General features: G+C 42.9%; 1 protein-coding gene across 4 annotated transcripts; it reads left to right on the top strand.

Annotated features, from left to right (window-relative positions):
- Positions 1-1,164: 1,164 nt before the first annotated feature.
- mzt2b (mitotic spindle organizing protein 2B) lies at positions 1,165-12,600 on the top strand. 4 transcript variants are annotated; one of them, XR_013817873.1, is made up of 6 exons: positions 1,190-1,241; positions 3,285-3,485; positions 8,414-8,565; positions 8,782-8,916; positions 10,931-11,638; positions 11,771-12,600. XR_013817873.1 is itself a non-coding variant. In XM_079834660.1 (5 exons), the coding sequence occupies exons 2-5, from the start codon at positions 3,301-3,303 to the stop codon at positions 11,080-11,082; spliced, it is 624 nt and encodes a 207-aa protein (XP_079690786.1). In that variant the 5' UTR covers positions 1,188-1,241; positions 3,285-3,300; the 3' UTR covers positions 11,083-12,172. The 4 variants fall into 4 exon arrangements, 2 of the variants coding, with proteins under 2 accessions (XP_079690787.1, XP_079690786.1); XR_013817872.1 differs by lacking the exon at positions 8,782-8,916 and having other exon boundaries at positions 1,165-1,241; positions 11,771-12,477; XM_079834660.1 differs by having other exon boundaries at positions 1,188-1,241; positions 10,931-12,172.
- The last annotated feature ends 11,268 nt before the right edge of the window (positions 12,601-23,868 follow it).

The raw sequence follows: 23,868 nt of genomic DNA on the forward strand, positions 1-23,868 counted from the left end.
AAAGTGTGATGATGGGAATATGAGTGTCATCAATGCGTCCAACCACTGGGAATCCTAAAGGAAATTCGAATTATTAGGTTACTTCTAGAGGATTATCAAGTGAACGTCAGGATCCTGTATAAAAGGACATGCCATTGTTGTCACTTTGACAGTGTCCTCAAGATGGAAATATGAGCAATGAATGTTCCTGCAAAGAATGCTTTTCTTACTTTGTATTTTTGTCAAGTGGCAGATAATTTAATTTGTTTTAAGTAAACTTTGCTTACTTTAGATTTAGATTAAATGTATAATTTTTTTTATATTTATACTTGAAATACGACCAAAATACTCAGTAAGAAAAGCATTTGTGGCGTTTGAATGAATGAATAAAGTATTTAAACACTGCTGGTGCTTCAAAAAGGGGAGGAGACTGAAAGAAACTCTGGGTTTACCAAAGAAAACCTACTCCTGACCAGGTTAGGTTCACAGAGTAAGTGACCCTGGTAACTGACTCTGAGTATAAGTTACCTCTCTTTCAGAAACGGGCTTGACTTACCCTGCTTTCTCTGGTTTGACATACCTCCCATTCTGAAACAGAAAACCCAGAGTTTCCCTTATTTCAGGGTTAACATACTCAGAGTTTTCACTTAACCTCCTTTCTGAAACGGGCCCCAGGTGTAAATATGTTACAATATTTAGTTAACAATTTTATTTTTTTTCCTCTGAGAAAAACAGTTCTGGGATTTGAATGTGGCTCATGGGGGATTCTGTGATTTACTGAACTTTTACTTTTCAGCGTATGGCACTGGTAACAAATGGGCGGCCGATACATTTATTATACATCAATTCTGAATTTATTTTTGTTGTCTTTACGGTGTATTTTCAATTCAGTTCCTTTGAAATATTCTCAGTGTCGTTATTTCATCCCTTGTAAGGGCACCTCCGTGCTGTTCACTTTTCACAGTCCTTTATGATGACTTAATTTTTTTTATAATCCTAGCTTTTATATTATGGTTTTCAACACTCAATTAAATTATTTAAACAATTATTCGTCACACTGCACAGGTTAAAGTTTTGAATGTAACGTTAGCTCAATGGGGGAAATTGTTTTTCTGATCCACCAAGCGCCCCCTGGAGGAAAATAACCGCAAACAACGCCTTCTCCAGACCTGACGGCGGCAGTACATATCGGTTGGCGTTATCAAGCAGCAGGGGGGGAAAAATCCAGAGGAAGGACGCGGGCATTTCACTAGTACACTGTTGTGAGTATAATATTATACTTTAACGTCTGATTTGAAGCCTCAACAACATTTCTGTGTAAAATATAAACGGGAGGGAACACATGAACATGCAATTATCAAATTCAGTATGTAATTAATGTGTCGACTAGGCTGTTGTACATGCACAATCACTTTGCTGTATAAAGCTTGGTTGTTTTTGTGCAACGTTTATAATGCATTATTATTCAAAAGTCATTTACCAAGGCATTCACCAAAGCAACGTTAATGGGTCAATGAACGTGGCGTGTCAAGTCTGGTGTCCAAAGCTTATTCATAATATAAAAAATATACATTTTTAAACACACTACATTAAATGACTCGACTTCCCCCTCTTAATTACTCATGTGTGTATTCATTATAAATAATAATTTTTTTTAAGGAACTATTGAGTTCAAAAGTCCCAAAATGCCACTCCGCTTAATTACTGTCCAAAATCTGAATACAAAAATACGACAAAATGTAAAACATATGAATAAAAGTATTTGAAATCTACTTAGGCATAATTGTATTGCTGTTTTCAATGATACCTTCAAATATACTGATAATACTAAGCTTATTTACATTTTTATGTCAGAAAGACTTTTGTCTCCAAATTGTGATTTCTCTAATGTCATTCCTGGATAACAGACATCAATGACCATTTTATGTCATATGACATAATATTGTATCAAAAAGAAAACCCTGAAGGAGCCCCAAAACACGTGCAAAGGTCACTATAAGGCTTAAGCTCTTAAAATCCCTTTCAGTCAGTGCTGCACTTCGTAGCAATATCATGTGTCCTTTTGGATAACACTAGATCGTTTTTTTATATAAATACATTATAAATGTCTTATTAATCTAAAACATTACCTTTAAGTGATGATAGCTAAGTGATAGTTTTCCACAGATGGTTAAGTTAGTGCCTGATTATAAAGAAAATATTTGTTTTGTCATTCCTGGATAACAACCTGTCATTCTTGGATAACAAAAAACCTTGGTTAGCCAGGACATGTCTCCCGTTATCCTGAATGACATATGTATTCCAATCTAGTTTTTAATTAATATTTGTAAACTTTTAGGCATAATTATTTTTAGGGATGTGTGAGACTAGCCGACTAGTCAATTAAACGATTGTGCTGCTGCTAATCGGCAATTTTCCATCTTTTTTTATCGATTCAGTTTTGAGTTATCAGCAGCCAAAAATAAGCCCATGTTAGTGCTGGGCGGTATATGACCAAAAATTTATATCACGGTATTTTTCAAAATTATACCGGTTTCGCGGTATATGATGTTTTTTTTTTTTCCTATGCATGACTGGGTGTTAACTGCATTTTCTACTGATTGAGAGAGGAAATACTGAAGTAGATTGACCTATTTTACTGTCATGATGAGTGAATATTGTAGAACAATTCCACACTAGAGTTAATACAGGTGGCAAAACCCCACAAAATGATGCTGTGCGGAGACCAATAAAACACAGACCTGCAACACACTCATTACAGACACATGAATACTAAAATATGACAACAGAGAGAAAAAAAACAGAGTTGAGGGCACTTTAAGCATTTTAAAAATCTAACCCTACAACAAACTGCCAAAATGAGGGAGAAACGTAGACTGGGTAAACCCAGCCTGATCTGCTGGCAATTTGATTTCACCCTGCAACTCAGTCTGGTAACCTCTTTACATTCATTTCTACTGCTTCTGTTACACTTTTGTGGGAACCAATCACAGACTGGCGTGGCTTATCCAGCTGGCGCGCTATTGGAGGGTTGATGGGTCGTTGCCCGTTGATCATGCCATCATCATCTTGTGGTCAGATTGGTTAGAGGACTATCCAATTGCGTACACAACATACACAAGTATAGAAAGAAAATGTGATTTAATTATTTTTCAAATTTTAAATCCTTATCTGTCATTCACCCAAATACATTTCACGAGATGAGAGAGTGTTTTCAGCAGAACCTACAGCATTCGTGAGATCTGGCACAGGAGTGTTGGCTTGTTTTGTGGTTGCTGTCAATGTGGTTTCATGTGTTTTTGTAGTGTTTAGGTGGCGCATATGTCACAGTCAGCGCAGCCCGGGACGATGCCCACAGCCCCGGATTCCCCCTCCCTGAGCGTCACCGTCAGCGGGAATGTGCAGAAATACAGCATCAAGAAGAAAAAGGTCTTAAATGCGGAGGAGACGGAGCTGTTTGAGCTCACGCAGGCTGCTGGGATAGTCATTGATCAAGAGGTTTTCAAGTGAGTCACACAAAATCAAACAGATAGTGCCAATAGGGTTCTTTAAGGCAAGACACTACAGGTGATGAAAATTGATATCACCATAATTCCCCAGTTGATTAATGACAGTACATTAAGACAATTGCATTGCATTGTATAATTAAATATGCTGTAATTGGCATACACTTCCAGGGGCCAGTTGCATAAACTTAGCCATGTTAAGACTGTCTTAAGAGCTAGTTTGATCAACTAGCAGTTAGATAAGAGATAATTAGCCTTACTTTTCCCATTGAAATTAGACAGATCTACCTTTTTATGTAACTGACTTGTCTTAAAGAAAAAACTGAGATGACTAACTTTTAAGACTAGTCTAAACAGTTTATGCAACTGGCTATCTGAACAGAAATCTAAACATTAGATAAAGCCAGGTTCAAAATTGACAGAGTTAAAGGGGTCAATTCTTAAAGGGGACGATTCTTGTTTCGTTTGGTTGACAAAGTTAAAGGGGTCACGAATTGGCTCTTTTTATTTTTTATACTGTTGTCTGAGGTCAACTTATGACATTTGCGTGGTTTTTACATTCAAAAACATCATAATGAATAAGTAATACCCTGGCTTTGAGCCTCTCTCATGGAACGCTCTGTTTTTATGGGCATGCTGCACTGAAGACTTGGAAGTAAACGCCCACTGTTATGATTGGATAACCTTTGCATATTATAATGAGCTTCTGCTTCCTCGTGAGTACACGTGAGGAATTGTTTTGAAAGTGTGTGGGAAAACAGCAACTGGAATGATTCGCCCACAGGGATCGCAAAATGTCTTTATCAAACAAACACAATGATTTATCTCTCATCCACCCGCAATTAATTGGAATGTTATTTTTTATTACTTGGCCCGCCCGATTGGTGGATATAACCATGAACCATGCATCACTAGCACACGCACGCACAAGCCTTACTGCAGAGTCAGACAAATCAGCATGATCAAAACTTCCACGATTGTATTTTTCCTTCAAATATGAGAGTGAACAACGCACATCAAGAAAGGAATGTTATTTCACTATTTAAGATAGCCCGTCGGCAGTGATGCAAACTACTGAACTTTTTCATGAAATTTTGGCATTATTGGAAATGTGCTATAATTTAGGCTTTATTATCTTTTTAATCCTTCAATTATTTAATTCCTTTAAATAAAAGGACCAAAAAGTTGGTCTTCCCCAATGTTCAAGACATGGTTATGTCCTTGTTTTGGATGTTTTCTTTCCACTAAACTGAAAGAGGTAAAGTTATGGAAGCAACATAGTCCAAAATCTCAACATTTACCAGTGCTTGAAAAAAAAGGTTTTGCTTGTAGTGTCTTGCAAAAGCAAAAACATTTTTTTAAGAAAAAGAAGAAATCGTTCTTTTGAGTCAAATGTTTTCAATTATTGAATAGAACCACAAATTCGACTGAATCAGTTCAAAATGTTTTCCAGTCACCGACTCACTGAACCGAGAGCCGCTTCTTTTGATTGTTTCCTACTCAAATTGAGCCGGGTTTAAGCTCACCGACTCAAGAACTGTCTGTTTGAAAGAATCAGTTCAGGAAAATGATTTGTATTTTTAAGCTTGGATTAGATGAAGCAGATTTATTATAATTAACTAATACCGAAACCATTAAAACATTTTCATTACTTAAAATAAATGTTAACTGAAAATAAAACATTAAAAAAACCTTTACATTAGTTTAACTTGATGTACTAAAATAACTAAAACCAAAAATACATTTGAATAAAAACTATATTAAAAAAACCTGAAACACAAAATAAAATTATTAAAACTTTAACTAAAAAGAAAAATATAAAAGTAAAAACGAATTAAAAATATGAATAAAACAACAATAGTATCTAAAATAACACTAATACGAAGCAATTGCCAACTGTGAATTACCTACATTTAAGCTATATAACCATTAGGTATTTGCTAGGTAATAGAAATATTAATTTACTGAACACGGGCATCTATAGATAGATAGCTTTTATTTGTCATATAACAGTACGTACAGAGTGCAAATATGAGCAAAATTCCATTCCACTGGCTCATAAATACTGCTCTAACTAAACACTACTGTGCAGAATCAATATAATATAAAAATATAAAATGTATAAAAATATAATAAGTGCTACAATGTGCATTAAAATATAACACTAAAAGGTGTTTGACTGCAAGATATCCAATTATTGCACTTGTTAAGCGGCGGCATATAAATACAATGATTGCACATAAATAAATACTGTTATTGCAATCTCCCAGTCCAGTTCACATGAGGCTCACTGCAGGGGATTTCAGTGAGATATAGTGGTTAAGGAGTTATTTTGAGTTCAGGAGTCTGATTGCTTGTGGGAAAAGGCAATTGCAGAATCTGGCTGTTCGGCCCGAATGCTGCGGAACCTCTTGCCAGAGGGCAGGAGAGAAAACAGTCTCTGATGAGGATGAGTGGGGTCTTTTATAAAGTTTTGGGCCCGGGTCAAACAGCGTTTGTGTGCGAGATCCTGGATGGAAGGCAGTGAAGAGCCGATGATCTTTTCCGCTGTCCTCACCACTCTCTGTACAGACTTCCAGTCTGAGGCTTTGCAGTCCCCAAACCAGACAGAAGCCGTGTTTCCACCACAGGAACTTTCCCCAGGAACTAGGAACTTTGGGGTGGTACTCAGTGTGTTTCGACCGCAGGAACCGGGGTCTAAATTAAGTTCCGGGTAAATATTTCCTCCTCCGAACTGCTCTGCTCCCGAGGTAGTACTTTTTCAAAGTTCAGGAACTTTCGGGAGTGGGACTTGGTCGCTGAACATGGTGATTGGTTGAGCTCACACAGCATTTTATTTCAACCGGCATTTTAAAAAGTCTTTTGCGAGGATCGTTCTGCGTTCAGCAAATATCAGCCTTGCTCTTTCTGTCTGATGGCACGTGTTCGTCTCAGCCATCTCACGGTCAATGTCCGTAATAGCTGATAATAACATACTTTGTCTTATTTTAAATCTAGCTTTACGAGCTTTCATACGCTTTAGTATCAGTGCTCGTCTCTTTTCCGCCGTTTTGTTAATGACCTCTTTTGTAAGTCAATACATAACCAGCAAAAGCATCGCGGCTTGAATCTCCTATACTTGTTATTGTTGCAGACAGTATCGCACAGAGGTGGACAGTAACGAAGTACATTTACTTGAGTACTGTACTTAAGTACACTTTTTGAGTATCTGTACTTTACTGAAGTATTATTTTTTAGGGAAACTTTTACTTTAACTTTACTACATTTGAAAGACAAATATCGTACTTTTTACTCCACTACATTTCTATCAAGGCCCTCGAAGTCAAAAGTCGCTTCTGTAGCAGCTTTGCAAGTCAGTGGATGATTTTTTTTCTTCTTTAAAAGGTTTTTTTTTTTTTTTTTTTGCTAAATGTAAATGTCTGGGAGAAAGAGAAGCATAGACATATGGATGAATCTGAAAAAGAATGATGAAGGAGCTCAGTTCAGTCTGTTTTTATGTGCCTCTGAGATGCACGAGTACTGAATAGAGCTTTCTTTTGTGTGTTTTTCGCACTTAAAAAGACCAATACACACAAAATGTCAATTTTCATTTTGGGAAGTATTCACGTAAACAAAGTTGATTATGTCTTAAGTGAACGTAAACAGTTGGGGGAATATCGGATGTGTATCAGTGTGTTGGATTTGTGCATTCTGCCTTAAAGTGACAGCAGCTTTGTAAAAAGCTTTGTAACTTTTAAGTATTTAAATTAGTTCAAGGTGGTCGTATGGAGCATCACTAACTGGCTTAAACCACCATGGAATAGCGTGCATTTATACAACAATGCAACAGTAATAAAATAATGCATCGACATAAAAAAGGAAATTTACTTTTGATACTTAAGTACTTTTAAAAGCAAGTACTTCTGTACTTTTACTTAAGTAAAAATAGTTTTTAACAACTTTGACTTGTAACGGAGTAATATTTGACTAGTAGTACTTTTACTTTCACTCAAGTAATGGAGTTGTGTACTTTGTCCACCTCTGGTATCGCACAAAAATTATTACTGTCCGTCTCTGACTGGGAGGAGCAGCACTGTCCTACATCACCGGACTAATTTGCCTAATCCTCACGATACTTTAGACCGCAGTGGAAACGCAGACAGCAGCAGGTCTGGGGGAAAAAAGTTCCTGTAAAAAAAGTTCCTGGAACAAATTGTTCCGGTTAATTTCGGTGAAATGGGGCTAGAGATGCAGCTGCTCAATTTGTGTTCTATACTACCTCTGTAGAAAGTGCTGAGGATGGGAGGGGGAAGATGTGCTCTTCTCATCCAGCGCAGAAAGTAAAGACGCTGATGTGCTCTCTTCACAAGAGGCGCAGTGTTGAGGGTCCATGTAAAGCCCCGTTTCCATCAAAATTACCCGGAACAATTTGTACCAGGACAATTTTTTCCCCCCAGATCTGCTACTGTCTGTGTTTCCACTGCGGTCTAAAGTAGCGTGAAGATTAGGCAAATTAGTCCAGAGACGTGGGACTGCGCGCGACTGCTCCTCCCAGTCAGCGACGGACGGTAATAATTTTTGCGCGACACTGTCTACAACAATAACAAATATGGAGGAGATTCAAGCAGTGCTGCTTTTGCTGGTTATGTATTGGTTTACTAAAGAGGTAATTAACAAAACGCCGGAAAAGAGACGAGCACCGAGTACCACCCCAAAGTTCCTAGTTCCCGGGGAAAGTTCCTGCGGTGGAAACACAGCTTAAGACTGTCCTTGATCTGCACCCCCAGGAACTTAGTGCTACTGATTAATCCCACCGCAGTGTCGTTGATGAGGAGTGGTGTGTTTCTCCTAATGTCAATGATGATCTCCTTTGTTTTGTTGACATTCAGGAGCAGGTTGTTTGTTAATGTGTCTCGTGATTCTAAACGTGCCTTCTCGCTCTACTACAGGATCATAGTGGACCTGTTGAAGATGAACGTTGCTCCTCTGGCAGTCTTTCAGACCCTAAAGACCATGTGTGCGGGACAGAAAGTCTCTGAAACATCCACCGGTGACACATCCACAGCGTCCCACACCACCACTGCACCTTCAGAGTCTAGAGGTGAGTGGTACACATGCAAAAGCCATGGAGTAAACCGACCAAAGCATAATGTGCCACAGTATTAGCTGATTTGAGCTGGAAAATGGGTGCTGTCCAACACAAAACAACAATCTCTGCTGCTCTGGTGGTAGTTTTAAACTACAACTTTGTCCTTTGATCTCTTTCTCCGTGATTTGTGCTAGCATTGTTTAATTTAATCTGTGTGACTTCCTTTAGAAGAAGAGTGTGTGGTCTCAGGAAAAAGCTCTAAAACTGCAGCCCCTCCCTCTGCACCGGTGCCCCGCCCACCTAGGGGAGGGGCTAAAATAGTGGTCTACAGCACGGGTGACACGAGTGCTCCTATCCCTCAAGGTTTTTCTTCTCTCTGTCTTTTAGCTTGGTACCCTCATCCTTTTTTTTAATTCTGATGTTTGCGCGTTCAAGGTCTTCTCTTCACCCCCATGAACTATTGCAGCACGTTTCTCATGCTGACATAACTAATTCCTGCCTCAGCTTCATAGTGCCGTATATCTGTTCTCATTCTCATGCCTCGCCGATTGTGCCTGTGATTTGCGGGCTCGATGCTCCGAATATGGGGGTGAAATGCCCCAGATCGGCTTCCTTCATGTGTCTCATGGACTCTGTGACTCTCATCCGGCTATAGAGTCCTCTGTTTCTCATGGTAAATGAATGTCTGTTAATGGCGTGTGTCGAATGTGACTCTGTAATGCACTAGTAAACCAGCATCCTGCAAAATAGTCTGCCACCTACTTTGAAAAGCATGCATGTGACTGTCAACTTCATAAAAAAATGTTGTTTGCACATTTTGCCACTTCATCACTAATATCTACCTTCAAACCATCTTGGATAGGTGTCGCCTAATTTTCCAAATCATAATGTCCTTTATACTCTAACATGTGACTTGCTCTATCATTTTGAGTCATTTTGACCCAGAAATACACTTTGCAGTTTTATGCTCTGAATAATAAACAAAAAGTCTCAACTCTTAGTGTTGCACGATATACCAGTACTAGAAAGGTCTCGCGATACCCTGCTATTAAAAATGGTACGATTCCACTTTTTATCTTTAAGAATGACAGCATTCTAATAAGAGCCGTATTTCATAATTAGCGTAGATGTGTGACAGCGGCACATGTGTGTGCAGAGCTTTGCTTCCACTCCCTGCAGGGAGTAAAATATATTCACAGAGCGCATCAGAAAATAAAGCATGGGATGCATTTGATGTTTAAAAGGGGTATTAAGATCAATAAGCCTTGAAAAAAAAGCTGCCTTTCAGTGAAATTTGCCAATTGTGAATTCAGTTCTCTTTCACGGATTATTGCGCTTGAATGGTCAAAAATATGTAAAAATGCACGTCGCGTATCCAAGCAAACACAGTTGGTTATGTTTTAAGTGAATGTAAGCAGTTAAGAAAGAAATCGGGTGTGCTCCAATGTATTGAATCCATGCGTCATGTCTTAAAGTGACGGAGGCCTAATAAACCTGCTGCAGTCTGTGTGATTATTGTTAATTTAACAACAAAAGAAAAGAGAAAATCAGCCACTGCTTGACTGAATAACTTTAATATATTTATTAAGAATTAGTGTAAAGTTAATTAGTAGAGTGAAGACTGTGCAGTGCTTTTTTTTACATTACATATCTTAATGCTACTGTTAAATAGACCTTCTGTAGCCTACCTAAAGTTTCAAGTTCATTTCATTTGTATCTTATAGATTTGTCATGATGATTGTAATTTGCAGTGTTGCTGATTTTAAAGATAAAATAATTTTAAATATAGTTTAAGATAAAATAAAATTAAATAACTATATTGTGATAAAATTAAATTACATTAAAATATTAAATTACTCCTATTATGAAATAAAATGTTGGGCTTATCTCCCTCCCCTATATCACCCTGTTCATAACTGAAAGATTAGGGAATTGATAATGTGTTTTTTTTATTAATTTATGAAACAATACATTTTATGTTCTGTCATATTCAATTACTTTTATTTTTACTGTTTTAGTTTTTGCCGTGGTATCGATTCAGTATTGGTATCGCAATATTTTAGTCAGGTATCGTATCAAAGTCATAATTTTGGAATCGTGACATCGCTACTCTCTCTAATGATGTAATTATATTTCTTCTCGTTTAAATGGTGCCTGTAGGTTTATTCAAACATATATTTTTTTACATAAGACATAAATATCAGGTTAAAATAACGATTTTATAATATATTTTATAGATATGCCCTTCTCTTCTCTATTTTTATGATAGTGTTCCTCTAAAAATGTTTTGCGACTTCCGACTCAGAATAATAGAGCGTGTCACATGTATGTCTTTTCATTATGCTAACATGCGTTTCTTCTGTGTGTATTTGTGCAGTGCGCAGTAAAACAAGCTCAGGGCAAGGGGAGAAATCAGCAAGAGACGGTTCTAGCCAGCGAGTGCCACGGCAGGTCAGTGCCACCAGGGGGCAGAAGAGCGCCAAGAGCTCTGGCAGCAGCAGCTCGTCTTCTCAGCTCACCTCCAACTGAAGTTCTTCACGAATAAAACAATGCATACTAAACTTGCTCCAATTACACTCCTATGTTCTGTTGAAGAAGGTTCCTGTACGACTGACAGAAACCTTCTGTAAACAAAAAGTTGTCATTTTAGGGATCTCCTTGGGATGTCTGAAAAGACTTGCTTTGCATCAAATTTGCATCCCGCCCTGGGAGACTGGAGCTGTATGGAATTGTGTATGCCATATTGTCAGCAGTTTAGTTTACACTTTCACACCAAGACAATTTGAGAAAAGCAAAGAAAATCTTTTTCCATCTTTAAACCTTCCACTTCTGAAATTCAGTATCTTGGGGCTGCTGTAAACCAGATCTGTTTTCTTGATAGACTGATGTCTAGAATGAATCATTATTTTCTATTATTTTCACTTGTGAAATGTGCTGTTTTTTTAACACATTATTTTAATTTGATCTATTTTTTTCAAAGTACATCTCTGCATTTGAGTAAAAATATAAAAACAGTTAGTGCATTTTACACTTTAATTCTTTGTGATGAAGCATTGTTAGTATACTACACTCTAAAAAATGCTGGGTTAAAAACAACCCAAATTGGGTTGAAAATGGACTAACCCAGCAATTGGGTTGTTTTAACCCAGCGGTTGGGTTAAATGTTTGCTTAAAACAACCCAATTGCTGGGTTAAAACAACCCAAATGCTGGGCTAGTCCATTTTCAACCCGACTTGGGTTGTTTTTAACCCAGTATTTTTTAGAGTGTATACATTAGTACTATGCATAAATCTATTATAAAGCAAAGTAAGAGTCTGATTTTGATAGTCTCACTTAAAGACTTAAAGGTGCTGTATGTAAGTTTTTGACTGGACTAAAGCATAAAAATACTATAATATGTTTGCAAATATTTAGGAAACATGCTAAGGACACATTCTCTGAAAAACAATGCAACAGCCCGTTATTTTACTTTGAAATAACGCATAACGCACTCTGCCAGTTTACCCAAAAGTAAGAAGCCAGCAAACAAATGGGTCCGAGATTGCAGATTCTGCCCGACCTAAAAAGCCTCAGCATCAATCTAAAAATCTCTATGAACGGAAGCATATTAAAACGCGGAAAAATCAACTCATTGTTTTAACTGCAGTACCCATTTCAGCCACTGACTGTCATTCTTACATACATCACCTTTAATTATGCAGTTACTTTAACTGTAGGAACTATGACTGCTCTCTTTATTCATTTTGACCTGAATGAACTCTTGATCAGCATACTTCATATTCTGTTTTGAATGAGCTGGGGTCAATGCTAGCACCTGTGTTTGTACATTTGAATGTATGGTCATACTTGGTGACACGTGTAGGCCAAGGAAAGACCTCTTCACCTTTGAGACATGCACAAAGGTTAAAGAACTTCTCTTCATGAGCTGCAAGCGTATGAATATGTTAAGTTTTCTAAGTTAAAAAATAGTTCCAGGCAGGTCTTGACATGTCCATAGATATCACTTTGTCAAATGGTTTCACTTATTTTAAAGGGTTACTTAAGCGATTTAGCATTAAGGTTTGCATCAGTAGAAACCCGGTAGTATATTCAAATTATGGTCCTTTCCCCCCCTCATGTCCCCCTGAGACGAGAACATTATGCATTTTATTTCTGGAAAAAATCCTCCGATGACGCAAATATCGTCATTTTGCGTCATCTGAGGATTTTTTGGCCAGAGGCTAGAGACTTCAGGAGCTAGTGCCGCATGTTATCAACCCCCCCACAGGTGAGAGATTCTCACTCACAGAATGTAAATGTGCACGGCAGCTCGGATCGGGCATTAATAACGGAGCGGTGCGGAGCAATGTGAGTGTTTCAACTTTTCAATGAATTCCTTTGAAAGTTTAGCTTCCATATGCGATCTGAAAACGCGCCAGACTGGACATGGGCCGAGAAAGACAGGCGCGCTTACCTCAGCTCTTATTTCGCTCTCGTGCTGAATGAAATCTGACTCCTGCTGCGTTTGTCCCATGACTTTCGTTCGGCTTACTAACACTTTATTGAAAAGACACGTTCAGTTTTTAATTGTAGTGTTTATTCTCTAACTGAACAAAATTATTGTATTATTATGAAGATCAAAACGACTGTGGGGGCGGTGTTGGGAGTGGCCTCCTGGGCAGCGAAGCAAGTGCATTCTGGGAGTTGTTGTCTTTCATCCACATGAGACAAAAAATACATTTTCTGTGTTTTCTCAGTTGAGAAGGCACCAAATTCAAAAATAATTTCACATTTCTACTACATAAATCACCCAGTTTAAATACACATTCATCTTCCCAACGCTGAAGTGCCCCTTTAAACTTTAAAGGTCTTTACAGCTTACAACAACAAAAGAACCAAAAACCCACAACAACTCTGACCAAGCAAACAAATGGGCTATAGCAAACAATAGGATAAAAACGACAAATTATTTCCATGTGTTTTTGCTCATACTCTGTTTTTCCCACTCTCACACACACAACACGGCACACACTCGCACAGAAACGTGTTCAGCACTGCTCTGACCAGTAATAGTTTAGCAATTTATAAGCTACATGACATTTCTCACTAGCGAGGTAATAACGGAGCTGTTCTTGAAGCAGATTTTTTACACTGTTAAAGACTTGGATTCCCATGCTAAACATGGGCAAAGTGTTTTTTTTGTTTTTTTTTTAAAGTTGGACGCTTGGAGTATTTCTGTGCCAAAAATACTCCTTCCGGTTTCTCATACATTTCGGAAAGTTTTTTTCGAGTATGGGTATATGTGACGTCAGATGGGGCGGAATGTCCTTGTACGGTTCGTACGGGCTCTTCTCCCGGTAGGGCGCACACGCGCCCATTATAGCGCTGTGCTCGGCTGCGCTGCAGTCATAGGACGTCACGAAATCAGCAATGTCAACAAAGTGTGTTTTTGGTTGTCCGGGAAACCCAAGACAACCCTGCACAGCTTCCCAAAAAAACACAGCGTTAATGGGATCACTACATTTCGGCGAAGATCTTTTTATAAACAAGGCCCAGTTCAGTTCAACTCCGGATTTGTAGCTGTTCTAATGCTGAAAGATGGATCAGTTCCAGCGATTTAAGGTTGGAAGCAGACGGTGAGTAAAACTGCTTCAAATGTCTTTGTGTTGTTAACTATTATTGATTCGTTATTCAAATGCGCTACTATTCCATTGTTTTTCTATGTAAACACACACTAGTCTGACTTGCAAAACCGTTCCGCTTGCTACTGCTAACATTAAATTGCATAAAGTCCATAAATCAAATTATGTCCTCATAAACCATGAGTAAACATACACAAATGTTGAAAAACTTACGCATGACAAGCCGCTAAAGCAGGTAAGTTACCATTATAATATGTTATGTTTAAGAGTACATACCACAGAGACGTCCTGCTGTAGTCGTCGTTGCTGCTTCTCCTGTTCAATTTCAGCCTCTAGATCTGATTCTGGATCATATTTGTATGGCTAAATCCTATTGATCTCCATGGTTTATTTAGGATAATGTTTTTTCCATGTTTAAGGATGTCACAGCTTTCCCAACCATAGCTGCGCGCGCTCGTGATTCTTTAGCTCTGCCCACACGATAGGCCTCCAGCCGCTCGTTTTTTTCCGGAAAAACTCGGTACAGCGTATCTTTCTTTTATATATAATAAAACTAAAGACTTTTCGGAGATATGAAGGATGCAGTACTACTCTATAGGCACTTAAGATTGACTGAAACTGAGTGTTTCACCCTTTAAGGATTTTAAATAAAAGGTTTGACCCAACCTCAACACAAAGCAATATAACAGTTCAATGTATCAAACCATGTACATACGTTTCCATCGGAGCGACAAACTGCTATACATGTGCATGTATGGCCCAACTGAGCTCTGAAAGATGAACACAGTCACTTGCATATACTTTTCAATGCTAAATGCCAGACAGACAGTCTTTTCTCTTTCAAGGTCAGTGGATGAGAGTGAATTCCTTCAGAAGGCATAAATATGGCCATAAGGACACATCTCTTTTCACAAGCATGTGTACCTAAGTCTTTCAGCAGTTTCTTTATTCTTTATTTGTCACTTGTATAAGTTTATGTATCTGAATGATTAGTTGGGTTCTCATTTGCCATTTTAATGCAAGCAAGTTGGGTTCGTTGACTATAATTTTTCAAATTATAGTCATAGTCATAATGACTTTATAGTCATTATAGGCAAAGTGTGTAATTTTTGTGTTAAGTAATATTAGGCTTCTCAAACACTAGTCTTCCACTGGTCAGTCAAATGTTGTGTATTGATCTCAGTATGTATTGATCTCGTGTGTATGTGTATGCAGTGAGCAGACCATGACGAGATGGTTGGAGCGGATGTTATAGCCAGACAAGAGGGTTTTATGCTACACCAATCCAATGATGGTATCGCTAGACTTTTGAAGGGTATGGGCCATAAGTAAAAGCAGAACACTGCTCACAAGGGGAATAGAAAAGAAAAGCTTTTGTTTGCCAGACTGAGAGGGATGAGGACAAAGACATACACTTGTGGAGAAAACAAAAAAGAAAAGAGCTTGAGGGGCTTGAGTTAAAGAAAATAGGTGTGTGTGCGAGCTGGGAAGGAAGAGAGAGAGGTTCAAACCTCGATCGAGAGAGAGAGAGAGGTGAGCTAGAGGTTTTAATGTGGCCGTTTGTCGTGTTTATGTGGCTGTGGCGCTGCTCTCTCCTGCTCTCTGTATTGATGGCAGTGCAGCCAGGCTGTAATTGATGGCGGCATATTGCTGTACTCCGGCAAGTGTAATGGGCCGAGACACAGAAGCAGAGAGCACAGCAGGAACCCTCTTTAACCCTTTACGTGCTCACGCACTCACCCCCAAAATATGTGTGTGTTTGTGTCTCTGTATGGAAGGAGACGTGTGCCACATTTCTACTACAGGTGGGTTAACTTCTTTTCTTATATTGTAACACCACATTTGCTTTAAAGCATTAATTATCAATTCATAACACCTTGTGCTCCTTGCATTGCTGTGCAATTTTTCACGTTGCGCACAAAATGCACACATTTATAAAAATAAAAGTTCTAAAAATAGTCTCAGCAATGCTGTAGAACCACTATTCTTGATTCCCCAAAGAACCTTTCAGTAAACATTTCTTTAAAGAACCATTTTTTTCTTACACTTTGAAAAGGATTAAGGTTCTTTATTGGCATCTATGGTCCATGATGAACCTTTAACATCCATAGAACCTTTCCATTCCACAAAAAATTCTTTAGATTATTAAAATGTTCTTTACACAAGAAAAAAATGGTTCTTTTAAGAACTGTTCAGTTAAAGTTTCTTTGGGAAACCAAGAAAGGTTCTTCTATGGCATATAAAGAACCTTTTTTCCACTATAAAGAACATTTTGTGTAATGGAAAGTTTTCATTGATATAAAGGTTATTCATGGAACCATAAATGCCAAAATGAAGAGTGGAGTTTTTCCTTTCATAAAGCTTCGCTCCCATTCCTTAAAACAAAATGCAGACGACAAGTATTGTCTTTGTTTTTATATTGTTTTGCTTGCTTATCTGCTTTGTTTAGATGTACTTTTAAAGTGTTCTGAATACTGGAATTTTAAATAAAACCTAACTTGGTCAAGCTGCAGGAAACGTCTCGGTTGCGTATGGTAACCCTCGTTCCCTGAAGGAGGGAACGGAGACGTACGTCGGATGTACCGACGAATTGGGATCACTTCAGGGAGCCCCTATCAGCTTCGAGATATAGAGAACAGGCCAATGGGACAGAACAGGCCAAATCTCGCGCTCCGCCCCGCGCCGCGGGTATAAACAGGAAGCGAGAGCGAATGCACGCTGTTTTTCACTGAGGAGCCAAACTTAGTGGCTCAACCTGCAGTGATGGTACAGCAACTGTGGCGACGGGACGTACGTCTCCGTTCCCTCCTTCCGGGAACGAGGGTTACCATACGTAACCGAGACGTTCCCATTCAGTCGGTCACGTTCGACGTACGTCGGACGTACCGACGAATTGGGATCCCCTATGGAAAACGCCACAGTTACTACCACTTCCAGCGCCCAGCGATGAGCCCCTCAGACCCCGATCTGATGCGGGCGGGAAAGTTCATGCAGGGAGAGTCCAAGCTGCTGTTCCGCAAGACCCATTCAGCAGACTGTATTGGATAACGCTGGGAAAGCGTGCCTGTGAAGGCAGCTGCGGAAGCCACATCATGCCCAGAGGGAGTTAACATGTGGAGAATACACGTATGGGCTGACCGTGGGCAGCACAACATACGGAAGTCCCAGGGGTGGCCCCGGCCATTTCGTGGAGGGGGACAACACGTACCTGGGACGGCAGAGGAGACTCTGCCGAGGGAAAGACACGGGCTCGCCGTAGGGAGCCATACTGTGGAAGAATACACATATGGGACCGCCGTGGGGGTCACTACATATGGAACCCAGCCTAACACAAGTTCCACCAATGCATACGAGTGTTAGACCTGGCGTCGAACGCTCCGCCGCGTCCGACTGCCGCGGGTTGAGGAGGACTCAACAGGGTTCGCCGATCCGGGGAACTCGACTGGAGCAGAATAAGCGCACACATCCGTCTACCATAGGGGAGGGAATGGCGCAGCAAGCCGACACTAGAACGGGCACTTCGGTGTTACTGACTATGGAAAGTGAGCACACAGGAAGAAACCGGCTCTACACGGAGGCTATAGAATCTAGCGAACGTGTTAGGTGTCACCCAGCCCGCAGCTCTACAAATATCTGTCAGCGAGGCGCCACGAGCCAGCCCAGGAAGAGGCAACACCCCTAGTGGAGTGGGCTCTTAACCCGAGCGGGCAGGGCACGTCTTGGGACTGATAAGCCAAGACGATGGCATCCACTATCCAGTGGGCCATCCTCTGCTTGGAGACAGCCTTTCCCTTCTGCTGTCCTCCGTAACAGACGAAGAGCTGCTCTGAGGTCCTGAAGCTTGCGTTCTATCCACGTAAGCCTGGAGAGCACGGAGGGGACAGAGAAAAGCTAGGGCTGGGTCTGCCTCCTCCGAAGGCAGCGCTTGCAGGCTCACCACTTGTAGTGGGAACCTTGGGCACATATCCAGGCCGGGGTCTCATGATCACATGAGAGTTACCGGGCCCGAATTCCAGGCACGATTCGTCAACCGAAAATGCCTGCAGGTCCCCTACCCTCTTGATGGAGGTCAACGCAGTCAGGAGTATTGTCTTTAACGACAGAATTTTCAACTCAGCTGACTGCAGAGGCTCAAAGGGTTCTCTCTGTAGTGCAGTTAGCACCAGAGTTAAGTCCCAAGAGGGTATGGAGGGAGGACGAGGCGGATTTAACCTCCTCGCCCCCCCTAAGGAACCTGTCGACCAGATCGTGCTTACCTAGAGATTTTCCATCTACTAGCTCATGATTAGCGGCGATAGCGGCAACATAGACTTTGAGGGTGGAGGGAGACAGCCTTCGCTCCAACCCATCTTGTAGAAAGGCAAGCACAGAACCGATCGAACATCTTCGGGGGTCTTCTCGGCGAGAAGAGCACCAATCGACGAACAGGTTCCACTTCAACGCATAGAGGCGCCTCGTAGAGGGGGCTCTAGCGGAAGTGATGGTGTTAACTACCGCTTGCGGTAGGTGACCTAGAACCTCTGCGTCCCGTCCAGGGACCAGACATGGGATTTCCAGAGGTCTGGACGCAGGTGCCATAGGGTGCCCCGTCTCTGAGTCAGGAGGTCCTTCCTCAGAGGAATGGGCCAGGGAGGTGCTGTCGCAAGGAGCACTAGTTCCGGGAACCAAGTCCGGTTGGGCCAATATAGAGCGACCAACAGTACTTGCTCCTCGTCCTCCCTGACTTTGCACAGTGTCTGTGCAAGAAGGCTCACTGGGGGAAACGCATACTTGCGTTCTTCCCGGGGCCAGCTGTGGGCCAGGGCATCCGACCCGAGGGTTCCCTCGGTCAAGGAATAAAACCACTGACAGTGGGTCGTCTCTGGGGAGGCAAACAGGTCTACCTGTGCGGCCCCGAAACGACTCCAGATTAGCTGGACCGCCTGGGGATGGAGTCGCCATTCTCCCGGAAGCACCGGCTGACGTGACAGCTCGTCGGCTGCACGATTGAGCAGGCCCGGAATGTGAATGGCACGAAGCGACCTCAGATGCTTCTGACTCCATAAGGGGAGATGGCGGGCGAGTTGTGATATGCGACGAGAGCGTAGACCACCCTTTTTTGACGTACGCAACGGTCGCAGTGTTGTCCGTACGGACCAGAACGTGCTTGCCTCTGAGCGGAACTTTGAAGCGGCTGAGTGCAAGACGAACTGCTAACAACTCGAGGCAATTGATATGCCATTGCAGTTGAGGCCCCGTCCACAGACCCGAAACTGCAAGCCCGTTGTACGTGGCACCCCAACCCGTGGATGAGGCATCCGTGGAGACAACGGAGTGCCTGGACACTTGTTCTAGGGGAACTCCCGCCCGTAGAAACAAAGGGTCCGACCATGGGCCGAAGGTTTGGCGGCACCTCGGAGTCACTTGGACACGGAGGGAACCGCTGTGCCACGCCCATCTCGGGACTCGATCGTGTAGCCAGCGTTGAAGCGGTCTCATATGAAGCAATCCGAGCGGCGTTACTGCGGATGCCATATGCCCCAGGAGCCTCTGAAAATGTTTCAGTGGTACCGCTGTCCTGCCTTTGAACGAATTCAAGCAGTTCAACACTGACTGGACGCGCTCCTCTGTGAGGCGCGCTGTCATGGTGACCGAGTCTATCTCCATACCGAGAAAAGAGATCCTCTGTGTGGGACAGAGTTTGCTCTTCTCCCAGTTGACCCGAAGTCCCAACTGGCTGAGGTGACTGAGCACCTTGTCCCTGTGTTCGCACAACTGCTCTCACGACTGGGCAAGGATCAGCCAGTCGTCGAGGTAGTTGAGAATGCTAACACCATGCTCTCTCATGGGGGCAATGGCCACCTCCGCAACCTTCGTAAAGACGCGGGCGACAGGGACAGGCCGAAGGGCAAGACGCGGTACTGACATGCCCGTCCCTCGAACGCGAAGCACAGAAAGGGCCGGTCGAGGGGAAACTAGAATGAAAGTACGCGTCCTTCAGGTCGATCGCTGCAAACCAATCTTGGGGACGGACGCACCTGAAGATGTGCTTCTGCGTTAGCATTCTGAACGGCAGCCTGTGAAGGGACCGGTTCAAGAATCGCAGGTCCAAGACCGGCCATAACCCGCCGCCTTTCTTGGGTACAATGAAGTACGGGCTGTAGAACCCGGACCTCATATCGGCTGGAGGGACCGGCTCCATCGCGTCCTTCGCCAGTAGGACTGCGATCTCCGCCCGGAGCACGGGGGCGTTCTCCTTCGCTACTGGGAAGTGAAAGCCCCAAAACTTAGGGGGACGCCTGGCGAACTGAATCGCATAGCCGAGTCTGATGGTACGGCCCCGAGACGGGCTGGGAAGCTCTAGCCAGGCTTCGAGACACCGAGCAAGGGGATTAACCACAGACGTACCCGCAGCGGGGCAGCGTCGCGGAATGCAGGGATCCGACTCGGACGGCATGGAGCGGCCCGAAGTGGGATCTGAGTGTGCTGTGCAACACTTACCTGCGTCCGTGGAGGGGCCGTGCGAGTGTGGGGAGGCCGCTTGAGTGCGTTCCCACAGCCGGCGCCCCCTGCTGGCGAAGGGAGAGGCGTCTGAGGGTGGCGAGGCATGGGAGCGTCGACCACCGCCAAGCGCGCTCCCAAATGAAGGAGGGGCTGAGCGTGGCAAGGCTTTGTGGCATTGCGCACGGTCTGCCTCACCTCCTTCCTCAGCGGGGAACAAGAGTGGCGAGGCATAGCGTCGCGCACTGTTGTCCACGCACCGCTGAGAAGAGGGGAATGAGAGTGGCGAGGCTTTGTAGCATCACACACTGCCATTCTCGCCCTCTTGTGGGGAGGGGAATGAAAGCGGCGAGGCTCTGTGGCGTCACACGCTGCCATTCCTGAACTCCTGAGACCCAGAGGTATTGGAACTGCTCTTTTTTTTTGGGGGGGGTACTACTGGCTGTTTTTAACATCAGTGGCGGAACAGAATTACTAATGGTTTTCCACCCGGCCCTCCTCCGGGGAAGAACAGTTCCAGACCAAATCCGGGTCAATTGTGTTTCTGGACCAGGGTGGACATCGTCTAGCCAAGGGCCAGCGCTGTGCGCAGCTCAACCTCGGCTCAGAACTACCCTCGTGCACTAAGCAGGGCGGAGGTGGCCTGCCAGTGGCACTGCCACCCCATCGATGAGGGTAGTGAGAGAGAGGAAAACTTTATACAGATTATGGCCCTATTGGTGTTCCATATTTTGGCACCAATAGTTCCACAATGCCAAAGCCTTCCAATGCACATCCGAAAAAAGGCAAGGGGCAGGCAAGGCAATTTACGCGTTGCACTATGCCTCAGCCATCCGGGAAAGCATGGCTGTCAAGTATGAATCTGATTCAGCACGAGCGCCCACTATTACGGTGGGAATCTCAGCATCATCTTCATTTTCAACACATAACAGCCTTCTCTCCGATGCAGCGATTGACATCTGTCCTCTGCTAGAGCCCCAAATGAAACGCTAGGTCCCCTTTCAAGGACCAGCAATCCCATCTGTAAGCTACCAGCAGACACGTGAGACAGTGGGTGTGGCCGTGAGACGGCACACGGCGCGCTGAACACTCAAGCCCTTATGAAAAAGGCAAGACGAACAGCGCGCCGACGTGGCCATGCTCTCATGAGAGAGCATAGACCACCCACGAACACAGTCTCAACATGCTTGCGATGCGATAGAGGAGTGAGGGGCCCACAGAGATGTACGCGGCGGGGAAGCCTCACTGTAATCCTCAGGCCACCCAGGCTTATCAACCAAAATAGTCCCCCCCTCTGGTGCACCAGAAAAGAGACTAGATCGGGGTATAAGCGAAGGGACTCAACCCCGTTTGAGGCATCATAGTCTCGACCGCGCATCGGAGGCGCCGAGTGACGCGCGCAGAGTTGCCGTGGCAACCCGTGCTGTCACCCGGCAGCCAGACGGCACACGGCGCGCTGAACACTCAAACCCTCACGCGGAAGGTGAGATGACCAGCGCGTCGACGTGATCCCGTTCCCCTGAGAGAACATGGATCACCCACGACACAGTCTCAACATGTTTATGCGAGAGGGATCGTGGCCGTCAGGACAGGAAACAACTGCATCCAGAAACGCACGAGTGGAATGACGTCTTGAAAAAGACGCAGTGTCACACCCGTGTTGCTCTTTTGTGAGGAAACGCTCTTTAAACAGTGCTGAAGCACCCAGGGGAAGACCGCGGCAACACACAGGTGGTAAGTGCAGTCCTGTGGTGCACTCACTGAAACAAACGCCCTCCGCAAACCGACAGTTGCTGTGAGAACAGCAGTTTGTTATGCTGATGCAGCGGTGAACATGCGGTCGCGCTGATTGTGCCTTTTCGCCAACACAGAGCGTCCTTTTCGTTCTCTGGAGCATCTCTCTTGCAGATAGGCTCTCTTTTAGAAAAGAAGTCTTGCTTCATCAACGCCGTTCGGCTCCGAAGTGAATGACAGCGTGCATTCGCTCTCGCTTCCTGTTTATACCCGCGGCGCGGGGCGGAGCGCGAGATGCAAATCTCGCACGCCAATGGCCCATTGGCCTGTTCTCTATATCTCGAAGCTGATAGGGGCTCCCTGAAGTGATCCCAATTCGTCGGTACGTCCGACGTACGTCGAACGTGACCGACTGAATGGGAACAGTTGGTCATGTGGTCATAATATGGTGGCATGAAGAGGCAATTCAAATATTTCATTTTGAGCATAAAAACATGAACTGTGATCTCTACATCTGCTAAAATTAAACAAAGAAAATACCTCAGTTTGTAACATTCAACGTCTATAGGGTGAATATATGTATACCATGCTTAACCAATTGGATTTATTGCCGAATACGCTTTCACACGCAAAGAAATGTTTTGAAGAGAAAAAGACAACACAGATTTTAAAGTGCCCATATGTTTCTTCAGATATTACCTTTCATGGAGTGTATAATAGTTTTTTTGTGAATGTAAATATCTGCAAAGTTTTAAAGACCAAAGTGCACAACATAGTTGTTTCCCAAAAGAAAGAATCGATTCTGAGCTGCCTAAAGGAGTCGTCACTAATTTAAATTTTACTTCCATAACATTCAATGTAGTACATTTGCATAATGCCAGCCTTTAGTTTTCACAGGCTGCCTTCGAAAAACGTATACTTGACCTGCCCTCAAACAGTTGGTTCATGTTTTCTGCGTTGCAAAGGCAAATTCTCTTTGTATGCACTTTCAAAGGATGAGAATTTGAAGAGTCAGTGGTTAAAATTACCACAGTGATACAACAGCATAACCTTTTGTGTCCCCATCCTTTTACTGAAGATTCCTTCTCAGATCTCAACAAGGACAACAGAGGTTTTTCAAACCGCTTATCCATTAAGTCATTCAGTCATTCACATTAGTGCTCGGCTAACATATGCGCAGTGATACATTTAATGATACAGTTCTCACGTGTGCACCTCAATAAATTAGAAACACATCAATTTGTTGATGGATATACACATCAGTTAATGCTGATTGTGAGGAATTACAGTTGTGACATCTCATAATGTATGACAAACTGAGTAAAGACCACTGAGAAATGTCCTGCTCAATTCATTGAAGAACTAGTTCCTCCAATGTTTCATCATCGGACTCGCGCTCGAATTGATAAAACTGACGCCATTGTTACTGTCTTTTCAGTGAGTACAATCGCTGGGGATTTAGGAAGCCTCCGGAGCAGA

Source organism: Gobio gobio (genome assembly GCF_949357685.1).
Source record: "Gobio gobio genome assembly, chromosome: 14".
Taxonomy (NCBI): Eukaryota; Metazoa; Chordata; class Actinopteri; order Cypriniformes; family Gobionidae; genus Gobio; species Gobio gobio.